Here is a 19108-nt window from a genome sequence, read left to right as displayed (position 1 = left end):
ATTACAACATTTCATGTAATTGTGATTTTTGAATCCTGTCTTTTTTACTTCCATCTCACACAACTTCGAAATTCTTACAAAATCATGCTCCCTTTATCTGTCTGTTTCCCTTCTTCCACTCCTCACTCTGTCAGCCACTCTGCTGTTCTTTGCTGTCTGTTAATCACCAGTCATCCATCTACCTCTGAGCTCTTGGATGAAGTGTTGTTTCTGCTTAGAATTTCCTCTATCAGAAATTTCCATGGCCTATGCTCTTGGCAAATTAAGTTTTTTGTCAAATCATTCAACTCATCTTTTTAGTGAGACTGTCCCTGACCATCCTACTTAAAATTACAACACTGTTCCCTACCCCATATTCCCTCTCCCAAATTTCTATTTTAGTTTCCTCTATGGTATATATTTCTTTCTCAAATCCTATATTTTTACATGTTTATTTCATTATGGTCTGAATTCCACATTATATAATCTCTCTAAGGGGACACATTTCTGTCTGTTTTTGTTTTCATTGCTACATCCCAACATGCACCTGGCATGTAACAGGAGTAAGAATAGTGTGTCTGGCTGTGTGTCTGTTGGTTTGTGCAAGTGTATAGAGAAAGCTCAAAAGAATACTACCAGATTGTTCATAGTAGTTATTTTGGGGGAGGAGAGTGACAACGGAAGATGGATGAAGGGAACTTTTCACATTTTACTTAATATTTTACTGTATGGCTTGAATTATATATTATTTTTTAAAAATCAAGTTTTTTAGTGTCCCTGGAATTTATATTTCTTCCATAAAACAGATCAAACAGGGTAGCAAAACCCCAAAACTACGGGCAACATCTACAACAAAACTAAGTAACAAGGTATTCCTAAGAATCCTAAAATACAAGCAGATGGGGCAAATCAAGTTACAATTATTTTGTAACAGCATCTTATGGGAGGAAGCTAAGGAAGCAACATGTTATCTGATTGACCTGAGAACAGAACTCCACAGAGCCCACAGGTACTCACTGGAAACCTGAGCGGGCCCATTTGATAAGCTGTTTAGCAGCTGAAACTGGGAAGGATTTTTACACACTTCAATTCGCAAGGAAGGGCAAAGGTTCCATGGCAAATCTGAAAAGGTTGGAGAAGTCTATAAACTCTCAAAGGTAACTGGTGATTCCTCCCTAGAAATAGTCCTATGCTGAAGAGAAGCTGCTGGAACTATAATCCAAATGAAAGGAGAAAGATCATAGGAGCAAAGGAAAACCACAATCCAGAAAAAATTGGGGGCAAAGAGAGAAGCCAAAGAGGAATATCTCAGAAAGTATGAAACAGTGTTTTTACCACTGTGATAGCAACAGAAAAGAAAGCTTCAGACCCTTGAAAAGCCTCTACTCCTTCCTGAAAGTTTAATTTTATATTAAAATGAGTAAGCAAAATGGATCATATCTGAATGTCATACAGAATTATAATTTTAAAAAAGAAATAAGATGCAAAATAAAATCTCTTCAATGAAAATATGCCAGAGAGACATTTCTAACAAGGGATAAACTGTATCCTTACGTTACAAATTGATCTAAAAGAAATTAAGAAAATAATAAAATATGTGGAACAATATAGATTACAATTAGAGAAAACTCAGAAATGAAGTGATTGAACCCCCCCCAAAATTAGAAAATAAAAGAAAGAATACTTTTAAAAATAGTAAACTACAAAGAACACAGAAGAAATTAAAAACAGCACAATAGATAATACCTCCAGAGAAAAAAAGATGAAAAAAACAAAGGAGGACCTTTAAAACAAAAAGAAATGAAGTCAATAAATATCCAGTATACATATAATTAACTTCCTGAAAAATAAAACCAAAGTAATATATCAAAAAAATATCAAGAAAGGCCTAAAGTTCAGCATGTGCTATCAGCCATGTGGCTGACAAAGTCTTGGTGCTCTGGGCAGGTGTCAGGCCTGTGCCTCTGAAGCAGGAGAGCCAAGTTCAGGACATTGGTCCACCAGAGACCTCCCAGCTCCATGTAATATCAAACAGTGAATGCTCTCCCAGAGATCTCCATCTGAATGCTAAGACGCAGCTCCGCTCAATGACCAGCAAGCTACAATGCTGGACACCTTATGACAAACAACAAGCAAGACAGGAACACAGCCCCACCCATTAGCAGAGAGGCTGCCTAAAATCATAATAAGTTCACAGACACCCCAAAACACACTGCTGGACGTGGTCCTGCCAACCAGAAAGACAAGATCCAGCCTCATCCACCAGAGCACAGGCACCAGTCCCCTCCACCAGGAAGCCTACACAACCCACTGAACCAACCTTAGCCACTGGGGACAGACACCAAAAACAACGGGAATTACGAACCTGCAACCTGCGAAAAGGAGACGCCAGATACAGTAAGTTAAGCAAAATGAGAAGACAGAGAAACACACAGCAGATGAAGGAGCAAGGTAAAAACCCAGCAGACCAAACAAATGAAGAGGAAATAGTCAGTCTACCTGAAAAAGAATTCAGAGTAATGATAGTAAAGATATCCAAAATCTTGGAAATATAATGGAGAAAATACAAGAAACGTTTAATAAGGACCTAGAAAAACTAAAGAGTAAACAAACAATGATGAACAACACAATAAATGAAATTAAAAATTCTCCAGAAGGAATCAATAGCAGAATAACTGAGGCAGAAGAAGGAATAAGTGATCTGGAAGATAAAACAGTGGAAATAACTGCTGCAGAGCAGAGCAAAGAAAAAAGAATAAAAAGATTGACAGTCTCAGAGACCACTGGGACAACATTAAATGCACCAACATTCGAAATATAGGGGTCCCAGAAGAAGAAGAGAAAAAGAAAGGGACTGAGAAAATATTTGAAGAGATTATTGTTGAAAACTTCCCTAATATGGGAAAGGAAATAGTCAAACAAGTCCAGGAAGCACAGAGAGTCCCATACAGTATAAATCCAAGGAGAAACATGCAAGACACGTATTAATCACACTATCAAAAATTTAATATAAAGAAAAAATATTAAAAGCAGCAAGGGAAAAACAACAAATAACATTCAAGGGAATCCACAAAAGGTTAACACCTGGTCTTTCAGCAGAAACTCTGCAAGACAGAATGGAGTGGCAGGAAATATTTAAAGTGATGAAAGGGAAAAGCCTACAGCCAAGATTACTCTACCCAGCAAGGATCTCATTCACATCCAACAGAGAAATTAAAACGTTTACACACAAGCAAAAGCTAAGAGAATTCACACCACCAAACCAGCTTTACAACAAATGCTAAAGGAACATCTCTAGGCAGGAAATGCAAGAGAAGGAAAAGACCTGCAATAACAAACCCAAAACAATTAAGAAAATGGTAATAGGAACATACATATTGATAACTACCTTAAATATAAATGGATTAAATGCTCTCTCCAAAAGACATAGGCGGGTTGAATGGATATAAAAACAAGACCCATATATACGTTGTCTACAAGAAACCTACTTCAGACCTCGAGACACATACAGGATGAAAGTGAGAGGATGGAAATGGATATTCCATGCAGATGGAAATCAAAAGAAAGCTGAGGTAGCAATTCTCACATCAGACAACACAGACTTTAAAATAAAGACTATTACAAGAGGCAAAAGAAGGACACTACATAATCATCAAGGGATCAATCCAAGAAGAAGATATAACAATTGAAAATACTTATGCACTCAACATAAGAGCACCTCAATACAAAATATATATACAGCTCATGCAGCTCAATATTTAAAAAACAAACAACCCAATCAAAAAGTGGGCAGAAGACCTAAAAAGACATTTCTCCAAAGAAGACATACAGATGGCCAAGAAGCACATGAAAAGCTGCTCAACATCACTAATTATTAGAGAAATGCAAATCAAAACTATAATGAGATATCATCTCACACCAGTTAGAATGGGCATCATCAGAAAATCTACAAACAACAAATGCTGGAGAGGATGTGGAGAAAAGGGAACCCTCTTTCACTGTTGGTGGGAATGTAAATTGATACAGCCACTATGGAGAACAGTATGGAGGTTCCTTAAAAAACTAAAAATAGAATTACCATATGATCCAGCAATCCCACTACTGAGCATGTACCCAGAGGAAACCATAATTCAAAAAGATACATGTACCCCAATGTTCACTGCAGGGGTGGTCGTGTGATGAATTGGGAGATTGGGATTGACATGTATACACTGATGTGGATAAAATTGATGACTAATAAGAGCCTGCTGTATAAAATATAAATAAAATTAAAAAAAACAAAATTACAATGAGGTATCACCTCATACCAGTCAGAATGGCCATTATTCAAAAAATCTACAAAAAGTAAATGTTAGAGGGGGTGTGGAGAAAAGGGAACTCTCTTGCCCTGTTGGTGGGAGTATAAATTGATACAGCCACTATGGAAAACAGTATGGAGGTTCCTTAAAAACTAAAAATAGAACTCCCATATGACTCAGCAACCCCAGTACTGGGCATATACCCTAAGAAAACCGTAATTCAAAAACAGTCATGTACCACAACGTTCATTGCAGCTCTATTTACGATAGCCAGGTCATGGAAGCAACCTAAATGCCCATCGACAGACAAATGGATAAAGAAGATGTGGTATATATAAACAATGATATTGTACTCAGCCATAAAAAGAAACGAAACTGAGTTATTTGTAGTGAGGTGGATGGACCTAGAGTCTGTCATACAGAGTGAAGTAAGTCAGAAAGAGAAAAACCAATACCGTATACTAACACACATATATGGAATTAAAAAAAAAATGGTTCTGAAGAATCTAGGGGCAGGAAAGGAATAAAGATGCAGACGTAGAGAATGGACTTGACACAGGGAGGGGGAAGGGGAAGCTGGAACAAAGTGAGAGAGTGGCATGGACATATATACACTACCAAATGTAAAATAGATAGCTAGTGGGAAGAAGCCACATAGCACAGGGAGATCAGCTTGGTGCTTTGTGACAGCCTGGAGGGGTGGGATGGGGAGGGTGGGAGGGAGACGCAAGAGGGAGGAGATATGGGGATATATGTATATGTATAGCTGATTTACTTTGTTATAAAGCAGAAACTAACACACCATTGTAAAGCAATTATACTCCAATAAAGATGTTAAAAAAACTATCAAAACTGAATTTTATATTTAGTATTTTAAGAAATACTAACATCATAATTAAAGAAGTTTTCTGGAAAATGAAAAGTCTTGAAATTACATATTGAAAGGACACTTTGTATATTGAGAAAAGTTACCCTGAGTAACAAACCTGAAACATATTTTTGGAAAAACTATTGAACTTTTAGGGGGAAAAAAACTTCCTTTAAGCATCTAAGCAAAAAGTTTAAGTCATTTGTAAGGGAAAGAAGTTCAGTATGTCATCAGAGTTTTGGACAGTAATCCTTTATTCCAAAAGAAAGTTAAATAATACTTTTATGACCCTCAAAAAAGAAAATGTGAGCCAAGGGTGTTTTAGTCAGCAAAATTGACTTTGGAGTATAAAGGCCACAGAAAAACTGTTATCAACACCCAGAACTCAGAAACTTATTTCCTTGAGCACTTCCTGAGGAATTTATCGGAAAATGACCATCAGATAGTCAAAATGACTGGAGGGATGTGACATAAAGACTTGTAGAGCAGATAATATTTAATGATAGTTAAAAGAGAGACTATAATATGTATAGTATAGATACCATATGATGTGGATAGAATAGCTCTATAAAAAATGGAAGTGGAATAGGAAGCACATATGAAAAGTGGAATGAGCATAATGTTTGCTTTATTGTATTAACTGGGATAAAAAGGATAACACTGCAAGTCATATACTGGACAAGATGGTGCAAAGGGGATAAAGGATATTATCTAAAGATATTTATTATACCATTAGAACACAATTGCAAACCTTCTTACATACAAATAATAATAATAATAAAGCGGAGACAAACCAAAACCAAAGCAAAAAAAGGAAAAAAAAACCAGAGTGAAAAGCATTTCATATAAAATATGTGTATATTAAATATAGTATTATACAACTTTTTTGTAAGAGAGTTGACAGAGGGACACAAATAACACAAAAATAAAATTAAAAATAAAACAATGAAAGTTAAATCATAATTTTAAAAATTGTTTACGTATGGGGGAAGAAGGGAATAGTGTAAAGAGTTCAGGGATAAATGCTGGGCTTCTTGGTATATACACTGTTTTGTAGATTTAACTTTTGGAATTGTGTAAATATTTTAAATAATTATAAACAAATTGGTTTTTTTAAAAATCATCCCTAAAAATCAAAAACAAACTTAAAAGAAGTCAAAATACAAACATTGCAATTACAGTTTTATATTTCACCACAAAAGTTTCTTTTATATTTGCTAACAGTTCAAGATGTGAATTTGAAGTTTATAAAAATAATGTTTAATAGTTGGACTCCAAATAAATAGGCATGGTCCTTGACTTTTTCTTCCACATCTAACACAAGGAAACAACTCAAATGAAATGAGTCAACTCAGGGGAATGTTACTCACTATCTTTTCTTTTTCATTTCTCTAGGAAAATAAAGGAAAGTCTGGAGTGTTTCCCTGTTAAATTGAATAACTTGATCCACACACTTGCACAAATGACAGCCATAAATCCTGCCAAATCTACTTCGCAGACTTTTTCCCGGGAATCCTGTACGATGAGTGCAACCCAGTTAATCCAAAGAGCAGCAATTTTAGGGTTCAGCAAGAAAACTAGGCATGTAAGTCTCAAGTCTGTCATCTTGACTTATATATCATTTGACTACATCTCACACTTCCCTTCACTATGCTACACATTCCTCCTTATACCATGATTTTTCTTTTTTGCTACACAACTGAAAAATCAGTTACAGTTTGAACAGAAGTGCCATTAAGGCCGATGTTCCAAGGAGAAATTATAATAACCAGAGCTACTAGTAGAGAACGACCAAAGAGAACAGTTTCTGCCCTGTGGTAGACTATAAATCAAGACCTAATTAAAATGTCCACAAGAAAAAAAAAAGGGGGCTTCCCTGGTGGCGCAATGGTTGAGAGTCCGCCTAACAATGCAGGGGACACGGGTTCGTGCCCCGGTCCGGGAAGATCCCACATGCCGCGGAGCGGCTGGGCCCGTGAACCATGGCCGCTGAGCCTGCGCGTCCGGAGCCTGTGCTCCGCAACGGGGGAGGCCACAACAGTGAGAGGCCCACGTATCGCAAAAAAAAAAAAAATGTCCACAAGAAAAGAAGATCAGAAATTAGGCAGTCTGTTCCCAGCACCTAAGATTATGATATTTTTATATACTGTGTTTATAGGTAATTTTGCCTTTACAAATTGCATCTCTTATCTTTTGTGATGATTTTTTTTTTGCAGAGAGGTTCTTACTTTGTTTAGTTTACATGAAACAGAATTTTAGAATGTATTGAAGGTTGATATTGCCATCTTCTGATTTTGTCTCTTTATTTTCTGCAGCTTTATCTAATCCAGGTGACTCACAGTAACAATGAAACAAGCCTGACAGAAAAATCATTTGACCAGTTTTCAAAACTTCACAGCCAACTTCAAAAGAAGTTTGCATCATTGGCCCTCCCAGAGTAAGGACTGTCCTCCACTGTTTTTTGACTTTAGTACTTGTCCCTGAACATAAGGAAAAATTATGGTTATGGGATTTTCTATTTGTGGGCAACACAACACAACATTCTGATTCCAGTGCCACTGAACCTATCCCAGCAGAGTCTCTATGGCTCTCAGAGTAGAGAACCTTTTGTCTCATAAAACAGAATAAAGCTTTTCAATTTTGTTTGCTTTCAGCCATTGATTTTGTAGACAAAAAAAATCATAACCAATTTTATTTTTCATCAGGGAAATTGTTTTATTTGCCTGTTTTTAAATTTGATTGTTTTAGTGTTTTCTATAAAAATAAAATTGAAATTGAAAATGCAGAACAAAATTAGATATATCTTCTCTTTCAACAGATAACTGCAATAAAAAGCTCTGATATATTTATTTGCTGTACCAGAAAATTTTGTCAATATCAATTAGTATACAAGTAAAATATATTAACATCAACTTACTTTCGTTATCATTAATTATTAACTTGGACTTGGGTTATCCAAATTTAATTTGTCATTATCTTCATTTTGCAGTCTTGAAAACCATTGCTCAGTTCATGTTGTAATGAAAAAATATTAAGCATAAATAATGTAATTGAAAATACTTCTGTTCAAATAAACCTTCTAAAATTTATTATTTAGAGCTAGCCAAATTTATGTTACAGACTTGAGTGTGTATCTTGACCAGAGGTGCACCTTGACTTTAAAAAGGTGAACTTCTTAGAAATTATGATATTTGCACTTAGGCAAATCAAATGTCATCTTATCTATTTTGTAGTTTCTTGGTATCCACAAATTGGTTCCAGGACCCCTCCCACGGATACCAAAATCCTTGCATGCCCAAGTTCTATACATAAAATGGCATAGTATTTACAAATAACCCACCCACATTCTCCTGTATACTTTAAATCACCTCCAGATCACTTATAATATCTAATACAATATAAATACTATGTAAACAGTTGTAAATACAATGTAAATGCTATGTAAATAGTTGCTGGCATGCAGCAAATTCAAATTTTGCTTTTTGGAACTTTCCGGACTTTTTTTTTAATATTTCAATCCACAGTTGGTTCAATCTTCAGATGTAGAACCTGCAGACAGGGAGAGCCAACTATACCAGAATTTTTGTTGAGTAAATTGTCCTTTAACAATATGAGTGTTCATACCAGACCTGACATACTTTGTACATGTGGATTTTTGTTAGACTTTCAGGATTTAGTCACTTACCAAAATGTAAATCTAAACAACGTTGCCAATGGATGGAGAGATAGTGTGCATTATTTTGAAGACTGTGTAGTTCACATTGATGAAAAACTATACTTGCAGATGTCACAGAGATTTTGAAATACAGATGCTTTAAACATCAGAAAGTCATCAGAGTAAGAGCACATTCAAGAGACTGAGAGGGAAGGAATGTCATTGTGGAAACTTAAAGACAACATCAGCTTTAAGAGTTATCAGAAAACATCTAATGTAATAACTGAGGAAAAGGAAATACTGGCAAAAATATTCAGTTTGACTGCAAATATTGAATTCAACATTAGTGGTTTCCATTGTACCCTAATAATTAATGATTTAAAAATATGTTCATTCTTGTTAAATGGCTGTCCTTTTGTTTCAAAAATGTCTCTGTTCTACTCTTTTCTCTCCCCAATACATATTAGTATAACTTGTAAAACTTTAAAGTGCCAGTAATCTCTCTCCATATGCCTCTTCTCGGTTTTCAGCTTTAGTTAGGATTCTGTTTTGTTCAACAACTCTTGCCTGGTAATGGGACCTAAATTGATTTTAAAATCATTCAAGCAATGTGTGGAGAGGAGGAATATTTAGTCCTTTGTGCCTTGAACAATATTTGTATGCTAACAGTCCCAAAGGAGCTCTGGCTTATAGCAAAGCATACAGAAGAAGGATGAGGGCAAGATTTCCTCTGACTCCTAAATTTACTAAGAGAAGCTCTATGAGAATTATGTAAACCCAATCTAGAAAGTATGATCAGAAAGTTAGAGTCATAAAGAATAAAATTCAAATTAGTCATAGCATGTAACAGTGGTCTTCAAATCAGACTGTACCTCTTCCAACTTCTGAGAATACAGAGGCATAGGAATCTTCCTTGAAATTAATGGTCTTCTTTAAAAGTCACCTGCTTGAGAAAGGTTGATTTCCTTTTCCTCTCCTAATTTCACCATTGCTCTTCTCCCAGCCATCCAGAATTTTATTTTGGTACACTGTCGCAGGGAGTAAAAAATCTCTGAGGATTAAATAAAGGGCAAATCAAACTACTGGTGTTGGTACTGAGAAAATGAATTACTCTAATAACCAGGTATCAAATCTGTTTGCAGGTTGTGTGTTTCTTAAACTTTGGTGTGAACAAAATTGAGGGAGGACATGATAGCACCGTCAGATAAAATATCCTAAAAAATCATTTTCAAGAACTGATTACTATGTTATATTTGACATATAACTCAAAAGCATTTTAAACAACTGAATGACATTACTAGAGCTGAATTCCTTAATTCTCATGTACTTATTTACACACAATACTTTTTTAGTACCTACATCTATAAAAAAGGAATAGAACTGATGTTGAACTCCATTTTATTCTAACAATAAAGAAAATTAATCCACAGTTATACAAGTTAATATTTAAAACCAGCAAAACCACTGTTTATCAAATGTATTTCTATGTTTTGATTAATTATATATGGTAATAATTTTTATGATAATTAAATCTGGATGAAAATTTTTAACACTTTAAGCCTTAGTAAGAGTAAAGCAAGAGTAAAAAAGTAAAATGTCAATTATTTAAATGCACAGAAATATTATTTTGGACTTCCCTGACACTTCCAACAGTAAGCAATGGATGGGATGTCCTGCAGTTTTCACATACTTCTGTGTGTTTGCTAACAACCCTTCACCATCCCCCATGCTCCTTTGCCCAGAGGAAGCAGAAGAGGAAGGAAGCAACAGCAAGACTGCAGTCAGAGGAAGCCGCTAGATAGTTCCTAAAAAGATACATTTAACCAGCAAAACGTGTTGCCAAATGCTTCCCATTAATAGGTCATGCCACCAATAATTGGTCGTAATCAACGTCTAGCCCATCAAGATGAATCATCAGATAGTGAAGAGGAAATTCTGCAAGCTAGACCCCTGGGGAAAGTGATACTTTGTTCCAAAAGACCAGATGGAAGCATATGCTTTGTAAAATGTTTAATCTAGTTAGTGTAGCAATGTCCCTCGTGAACCCAGAGGAAACAATACCATATGACCTTTTTGAAAAATTATGGATCATTAAACTTCAGAAAGTATTTATTAACCCCCCACATGTATTTAAAGGACAAATTGTGTGGTCTGCCATAAATACAGTAAGAAGGAAAATGTATATTAATTTAGTATGTTAAATTAAATTAGTATTAATATCAATGATAGTTAAAATAGCACAAGTGACCACAGCCATGTTAATAAAACTCTCAGAATTAATCATGCGTTCTATGGTTTTTTAAAAAAACGTTTTCAGTGGCCCTTCCAACTGATGCAGCCTTAACTTTATGAACAATTCTAAGATACAGATGCCAATTTTCAAACTAATGAAGATATACTTTTTTCTTTTAAAACAGGTTTCCTCATTGGTGGCACTTACCTTTTACAAATTCAGATCACAAAAGATTCAGAGATCTAAATCATTACATGGAACAGATATTAAATGGATCGTATGAAGTTGCAAACGTATGTTACAATTTACTTTTATATTTTTACATAAAATATGGACTGTTTTATGTATTATTACTGGGAATATTTTTAAATACTTTATGATAACATTTTTAGTCCTACATTTATTCAACAAATGTACAGATTAAAATTATCTTGTCAATTCCATGCAAAAACCAACCGGGACTTTACTTGAAATTGCATCTTAATATCTTTCAATCCATTATCATATTCAAGTATTTTTAGAATGCTTTTTCAATAATTGTTTATTGTTCTGTGCATAGAGGGCTTAGAAGTATTTTGTTATACTAGATATAGTACTTTTTATAAAAATCCTTTTCCTGTTTTTTCACCATTATATAGATAGAACTGATTTTGTATATTGACATTTTACCCAACAATCTTACTAACTTCACTTTTAATTCTAATAATTATCTGTATTGTTTTTCAACTTACAATCATATTGTCTGCGGATAAGAAGGGTTTATTTTTTCTTTCCAATATTCATATATTGTATTTCTTTTCCTTGCTATTTTGTACTCTCTAGGGCTTTCAATAGATATTGAATTGAAGTGGTAATGGTGGATATACCTACATTATTCTTGAATCCAGGGAAGAAGTGTCTAATATTTCCTCATTAAGTATGTAGGTTTTGTAGGTCCCCTTTATTATTTTGTTTCCTTCTATTCCTAGGTTGCCAATAGTTTTTACAAAGAAGGTTGAATGTATCAAATTTTTTTTCTGAATCTACTGGGCTGCACAATGATCACCAATAATCCTATTTTTCTCCTTTACTCTGCTAATGTGGTGAATTACACTGAAGAACTTTCTAATTTTAAACAAATTTGCATTACTAGGGTAAACTCTACATGGGTGTAATGTATTATACTTTTTACGTATTATTGGATTTGATTTAACATTTTCTTTAGCATTTGTTTTCATCTTTATTTATGACAGAGATTGGCCTGGAGTTTTTCCTTCTTACAAAGTCATTACCAGGTTTCAGAATCAAGAACATGCTAGACTCATAATATTAGTTGCAAAGAGTTATTGCTTTTTTCCCTACTCCCTGGAACAGTTTGTATAAAACTGGTTTTATTTCTTTATTTGTAAAGTCATATAGGTCTGGAGATTCAATTTATTTAAGAGCTATAAGACATTTCACATTTCCTATTTCTTCTTGAGTCTCTTTGTTAAGTTACATTTCTATAGGAATTTGTGCTAATTTATTGGCATAAAGTTATTCATAATATCCTATCATAATCTTTTTAACATTTATAGGATCTGTAAAGGTATTCACTCTTCGATTTCTCACACGTATTTCCTGATCCATACTTCCAGAGGATTATGAATTTTACCAATCTTTGTAAAGAATGAAATGTGGGACTTATTGACCCTCTCTATTGTATTATTTCTCTGTTTCACTTATTTTTTACCTTTATTATTTCCTTCCTTCTGCTTCCATTCTATTTATAACATCCTCAGATAGTTAATTTAACTTGTTTATTTTCAACCTATCTTCACTTACCCATTTAAAACTCTAAATCCTCTCTCCTAATCAAGATTTAATAGCACCCCACAAGTTTTTATATACAGTATTGTATTTTCTTTATCATTCCTTAAAAATATTTATAAAATTTTCACTGTGAATTTTCCTGGACCATGGCTTAAGTCTATTTCACCCACTTGAGTTTTATATGCTGTAGTAAAAATACATATCTGTATCTGTATCCATAAATTTCATAAGTAATTATTATTGTTGTTTTTGCAATCAACATTTAATATTACTCACATATCTCATTTCCATTGCTTCCTGTAACTCTGAATTTCTGTCTGGGATTGTTCTCCTTCTTCCTGAAGAACACCATCTACTATTCCCCCTAATATGAATTTGCTGCTAAAAAAAACCCTCTAAATTTGCATTTGTCTGAAAAGTTTTTAGTCTACCTTCATTCTTGGAGGATATTTTTGCTGACTATTTGGTATTTGAGCATTTGGATAGCAATGATTTTATTCTAAAAACTTTAAGGCTATCATTTCATTGTCTTTTAGCTTCCATTGATTTTGTTTAGAATCCGTTATATTTGTTTCTTCTTTGAAAAAGTTTTTTTATTCTTTACAATATTGTTCTTTTTATTGTTGGTTTTCTGCCGTTTTACTTTACTTTGCTCAGATATGACTTTGTTTCTACTGATGATGCTTGAGCTTCAGCACTTCTTGAATTTGTGCCATGATGTCTTTCATCACTTTTGGAAAGTTCTCAGTCGTTATCACTTCACATATTGTTCATACTATTTCCTCTCTCCTCTTTTTCTGGGACTGTAATCACATATATGTCTATCCTTTTCATTGTACCCTCTATGTCTCATACTTTTACTCCTGTATTTTTAATTCTTTGTCCTCTATGACTTAGTTTCTGAATAGCTTCTTCTAACTTATCTTTTTGGTTGTTTATTCTCTAATGGTCTGTGTTTAACATACTGTTAAGTCCATTCTCTGAGTTCTTAATTTCAATTATTCTTCAGTTTCAGAATTTCCTTTTTTTTTTTTCAGTTCCTAGTCCTTTGCTGAAAATCTGTCCTTTTTATTATTTCTTCAAAAATGGTAAACATAGTTATTTAAAATCTTCCTAAAAACTCCAATATTGGGACCTACTGCATGTACCTTTTTATTTTCTAATGTTTCTGCTGGTTTTTAATTATGTAGTCTTGTTCCATTGTGAGCCTGGTTATTTTCCTTTTTATTGTGGCCACATATTGTACTGCAATGTCCTTTGTAAAAATTGGATGCCTATGTTACTGTTATCCTGGTATAGAGAATTATAATATCTGAGTACATTAACAATCTAGGGTTGCTGAAATTCAGTTGCAGGGATTCAGATTATTCAAAACTGAACTGTAGCTCTTGTGGGGCACTATTACTGGTTCATCCTTATTCCTTAGAGGTAGCCACTTTGGATCTAAACCCAAGGTAAGGCAGACTCACCAAGAATCTACTTGGCAGCTCTGGATTCCATTCCTTTTCCTCTTAACTCTGCAAGGTGGTCAAAAGTGCTGCTCTACCTCCCAGCCATTCCACTGCTTCAACCTATATCAATAAAAACCCACAACAGAAAAGCTGTGCCCAAACCCAAGCTCACTTCCCCAAGACTGTCTTGCCCCAGATCCTAGCCTGGTAATTCTTCACTATCTTGTTAGCTCTCTGATGCTTTCAAGCAAAGTTTAAAAACAAATTGTTTAATTATTCCAGTTATTCTCTTTAGGAGGTCTGGACTAAATGACCAAATCCAATATCACTAAAAATAGGAGCTTACAGCTGCAGTCATGCTACCCCTCAGCTTTCAGAAATATCTGCTGTTCTGCCTCCTCCCCCACATCCTGTGTTCTGATGAACCTTGTCTCTCATAGGTAACTATTTCAGAGGATCTAAGTCTGTGGTCAATTCCCATCTGAAAAAAGTATTTAAGGATTTCTTGGTGAGGTTTTGGTACTACTCATCAGTGATTCTGAGTGGCCTAGAAAATTGAAGAGACATGCCAGACCCCAATTTTGCCCTCTTCTGTCATATGCATCAAAAAAAGGACTCTTAAGATCCTTCCCCATACACACATGTGCATACAACCTACACATGCACACAGCTGTTACAACTCCTTCTGAGGACTCAAGGAAGGATTAGCTCCCTTTACTATTAAATTCTTATCACCATCTTGCTTGCAAGGTTCCTGTGAGACAAATGTAAGTTACAAAGGCAGGTACAAAGCTAACAGAATCCTCCAGAGTTCTTGGCTAGACATAGGATCTTTTAGGGATTTATCTAAAACATCATCTCTAAGGGTAAAAGGTTCAAGGCCTGTTAGGTTTTTTGCCTTTTGATATAAGAATGGAGACTATTTATGGAATACCTTTAGCTAATCCACATGTCTGGAATAACTTTAATGTCACCAATGAGAGCCCATTTCTAACATTAATCATGCTAGTCAACAAGCTACCGTTTTTATGAACAAAATCCTTTGATATTCAGTATGCTAATTAATAATGTCCATTTTTTAAAGGGGTTCAGCACGATGGCTTGATTTACATATATTGTGAAATGATTACCACAATAGATTTAGTTAACATCTATCATCTCATATAGATACAATAAAAAGAAAAGAAAAAGTAATTTTTAAATTTATAAGTGTCATAAGATGAAGATTTAATAGCTCTGCTTCTTCTTCCTCATCCTCTCCCCCAAATTTAGCATGCTTTTAATTATATCAATAATTAGCATTTGTAAAATACCTATTGTTGATTGAGTTGTGAGAGTTTAACAGAACTACTTACACTGACTGCCTCTAGTATGGGTTGCCTGATTAAAATATTGGGAGCCTCTTATTTCCTCCTGCTCTATCCAGGCACTCCGATAGTGCAGCCTTGATTAGGACATTAACAGACCATTCCTGGACTCTAGTCATTTTTCCTTTTATTGAAGTATAGTTGACTTGCAATATTATATTAGTTTCAGGTGTACAACATAGTGATTTGATCATTTTCCTACCGTCTTGATTAAATCCTAGCAGCAGTCCAGTTATACTTTGACCTAAGAAACACACTTATAATATCATGCTGTATATACAGACATACTTTGAACTTCAGTAAGTTACAGGCACTGTAACAGGAGGACTACAACCGACCCCATAACCAGGACTTAACTGAGTCAAAGAACCCTATTTTTCTCAGCAGTCAATTCAACAACCTTCCTTCTCCATGTGGAGCTTGGGAAAGACATTAGATGAGATTACTTTCCAGTCAGAGTGTGAATTGTTTTAATTACATGTTGTATAGTAGATTAAGTCAGTATATATCAAGGAAACCTTACTGAAATTTAAAAATAAAATATATTAATGAATGTATTCAAAATTGTCTCCTAACTGTAGGTTTGCTGATTCAGGATGTTGGCTTATTGCTATACCACCCAGTTGTGTAATATTGTGGTTTGATGATGAATAGACCTACTTAAGAAAATTCCACAATTCAGATCACAAGCATCCTAAGGCTATTAGAAAAAAAATCACAATTGTCAATAATGACTGCTTTAGATTGCATATAGTCAGGGTCAAGAGGAGAAACTTTTAAATACCTATCACTAGCTCCTAAGACTAGTGGTTCTCAAAGCTCAGCTTCTGGACTGTGGTTGGAACCTCATCTGGGAATTTATAAGAATGCAAAATTTCAGTCCCATCCTAGACCTATTAAATCAGAAACTTTGGGGATGAGGTCCAGCAATGTGTTTTAACAAGCCCTCCAGGGTGTTCTAATCCATGACAATGTTTGAGAACCATTATTTCAGACTCTGGTCATCTTTCCTTTTTTTTTTTTTTCTGCTGTTTGAACATGATCAGACATTTGGTTTCCAATGTAGTAGATACTAAGGTACCCTACTATATCGTTGATTTTTTTGCAAATCTGGACTCAAGCACATTGTGCTACAATATTGTTTCCAGGCTGGTGGCTCAGCTAGAGTTGCTGTTTTGTATCAAAGGACAAGTGCCTGAGCACTTAAGAAAGTATACTTAACCCAGTTCCCAGTGAAGTAGAGAAGGCATCCCAGGGAGTATGGCTTTCAAGTTGTTACTAAAGGGCAAACAGAAGTTAGTAAATGGAAACTGGGGAAAAATTGTGCCAGACAAGGGGAACTACAAGGACAAGCATGCATTATGGTTACATGCTTTTCTCTTGTTTGGAAGCTTAAAGAACTCAATGATTATATTCATTTAATTTTACCCATGTATATAGCAAACTTATAATCTTGTCAACATTTAATATATATTTTAAATGAAAAATTACAGAATTATTAACATATATTAACCTATAGGATTTATGTTGTTTTTCAAAACCTAGGAGAGTGAAACTTTGCATCCAAAAAGTATTTAGCAGTCTCTTAACTTATTTATTCTTATACCTTACCAGTTTTATTTTAAATTAGCACGTTTCCAAAACATATAATTTATTTATTTTTAATATATAAACTACTACACTAATAAGTGATAAATGCTTTAAAATTTGTGGAAAAATAATACAAAATTTGGAAAAAATTTTGGATGATATTATAAAATAAATATGAATGTAATTTTGATTTTTTTTTCTCGCACCACAGTATAATGCCACATTAACCCCATGAACAGAGACCTCTGGCTTGGTAGAGAATGATCTTGAGAATCCTGCTAGCTGAAAGCTTGAGGACAGGCTCCACAGGTTACCTAGTGCCAAGCCCAGGAGGACTGCCTGGCCATGCTCTAAATGATAAGCATTAATAGTGCACTGGGTCATGATTTTACCCTTCAGAAAGATCACTCAGAGCACATCTGTAATATATCTGTTATGAACAAAGAGAAAGAAATGAACAGTATCTGTTCATTGTGGGGACAGAACCATGTATAATAATAGGATAACTGAAAACAAAGATGTAAAATGATTGTTGAAAACAGCATTAGACAATAGGAAAGCTACAGTATAGTCAATAATTATGTGTAGGTATCTTGCATATTCATGAATTTATGTATTATATTAGCATACTCAATATAAATTGTATTATATCTTTTGAATATATTTAGTATTTAGGTCTCAATCAGTGAGTAATGGGAAATGAGTTCTAAGCTTCTGTCCTATAGGATCAAGGCAACTGAATTTATTTCATTGGATTTCAAGTGCTTTTTTGCATATTCAGGAATATATTAGGTTGAAATCTTAATGTTCCTTACTAACTCTGACATTCTCTGAAGGTCATGTCCATTCACTTTGCTATAGTGAAGGACACTTGGTTATGGCAACTGTCTCTAAGGGAAAGCGCTGAGGGGATAGTGGATGGGATTGTCATCTTTCATGCTGAGAGCTGCCTTACTGATTATACTAAAGCTGTTTTAAAGATTGTGCCTTTTCAGGATAATTGACAAAATATCTAGTAACCATTGAAAGTGTTAGGCTTTGGCCTATTTAAGCAGAGGCAAGTAAGTGCAAAGTGGAGAGGCTTCTGATTTCTGGTCCTAGTGTGAATAGGATAAATTTTGAGATCTGTCTTCAGATGGCAGCAAGCTTTCAATAGGGAACTCGTAAGTATATCTGCCTAGAGTATGGGTTCATATAGAACTGTTAGCAGAAGATTATTATGAAAGGGGAAAAGCAAAGGGGTCAGACATATACAGGTTGGGAAGACTTGCAAAGTGCAGTTTATCACAACAAGATTTAATGAATATTGTTGCTTATCATAATCACAGCTGCATAGAGAAAGCTGAACAAGACCACCAAACGTGTACCTCACAGTTTTCATCACATTCACATTTGCTAATGTGCTAAAAAGTACTACTGTAGAGGCCCCAAGAAGAGATGTTTTTATATTGTTCTTAAACTCTATTGGTCAATATTTAGGGAAAGGAAGGTTGAAGAAATTTCAAACACCTCACTGTTTTTATCTTGGATGAATTAAGATCTAGGATTTGAGTGGGGGAGAAAAAAGGAGAAGAAATAGAAGAAAAAAGAAGAGATATTTATTTATATCATCAAATATGAGATATGACTGTGAAATCACAGATTCCAGAAATGCTCCAAGTGAGAATACATCAACCATCTTCTAACACTGGACTCCCAAATAGAGCAATCCCATTTGGTCCCGTAATAGTATCAAACAAAAGGAAGCTGATATTATAGGAGTTTCTCCCAAAGTAACACCCTCCTAATAATTTACTTGAATTTTGTACAATGAGTATTTGGAGTACAAGAAAATATCTTCCTAAGATGTAAATCCTACATCTGTTTATTAGTCATC

The 19108-nt window shown here is 34.6% G+C and overlaps 1 protein-coding gene across 12 annotated transcripts in view; it reads left to right on the top strand.

The window, feature by feature from the left end:
* PIK3C2G (phosphatidylinositol-4-phosphate 3-kinase catalytic subunit type 2 gamma) overlaps window positions 1-19108 on the top strand; it is a 369692-nt gene that overhangs the window by 257828 nt on the left and 92756 nt on the right. For all 12 annotated transcript variants that reach the window (XR_003437791.1, XM_027129484.1, XM_027129485.1 and 9 more), the window contains 3 exons: window positions 6541-6730; window positions 7461-7582; window positions 11218-11326. Coding sequence is in view for 11 of the 12 variants with exons in the window: in XM_027129484.1 (XP_026985285.1) it covers window positions 6541-6730; window positions 7461-7582; window positions 11218-11326 (421 nt within the window). In the remaining variant the exon portion in view is untranslated. The remainder of the gene's footprint in view (window positions 1-6540; window positions 6731-7460; window positions 7583-11217; window positions 11327-19108) is intronic.

This window comes from Aethalodelphis obliquidens, unplaced genomic scaffold, assembly GCF_003676395.1.
Source record: "Aethalodelphis obliquidens isolate GAN/ISIS:26980383/991018 unplaced genomic scaffold, ASM367639v1 scaffold36, whole genome shotgun sequence".
Classification (NCBI taxonomy): Eukaryota; Metazoa; Chordata; class Mammalia; order Artiodactyla; family Delphinidae; genus Aethalodelphis; species Aethalodelphis obliquidens.
The sequence above is the reverse complement of the archived record's forward strand: the minus strand, read 5'-3'. Positions and strand labels throughout refer to the sequence as shown.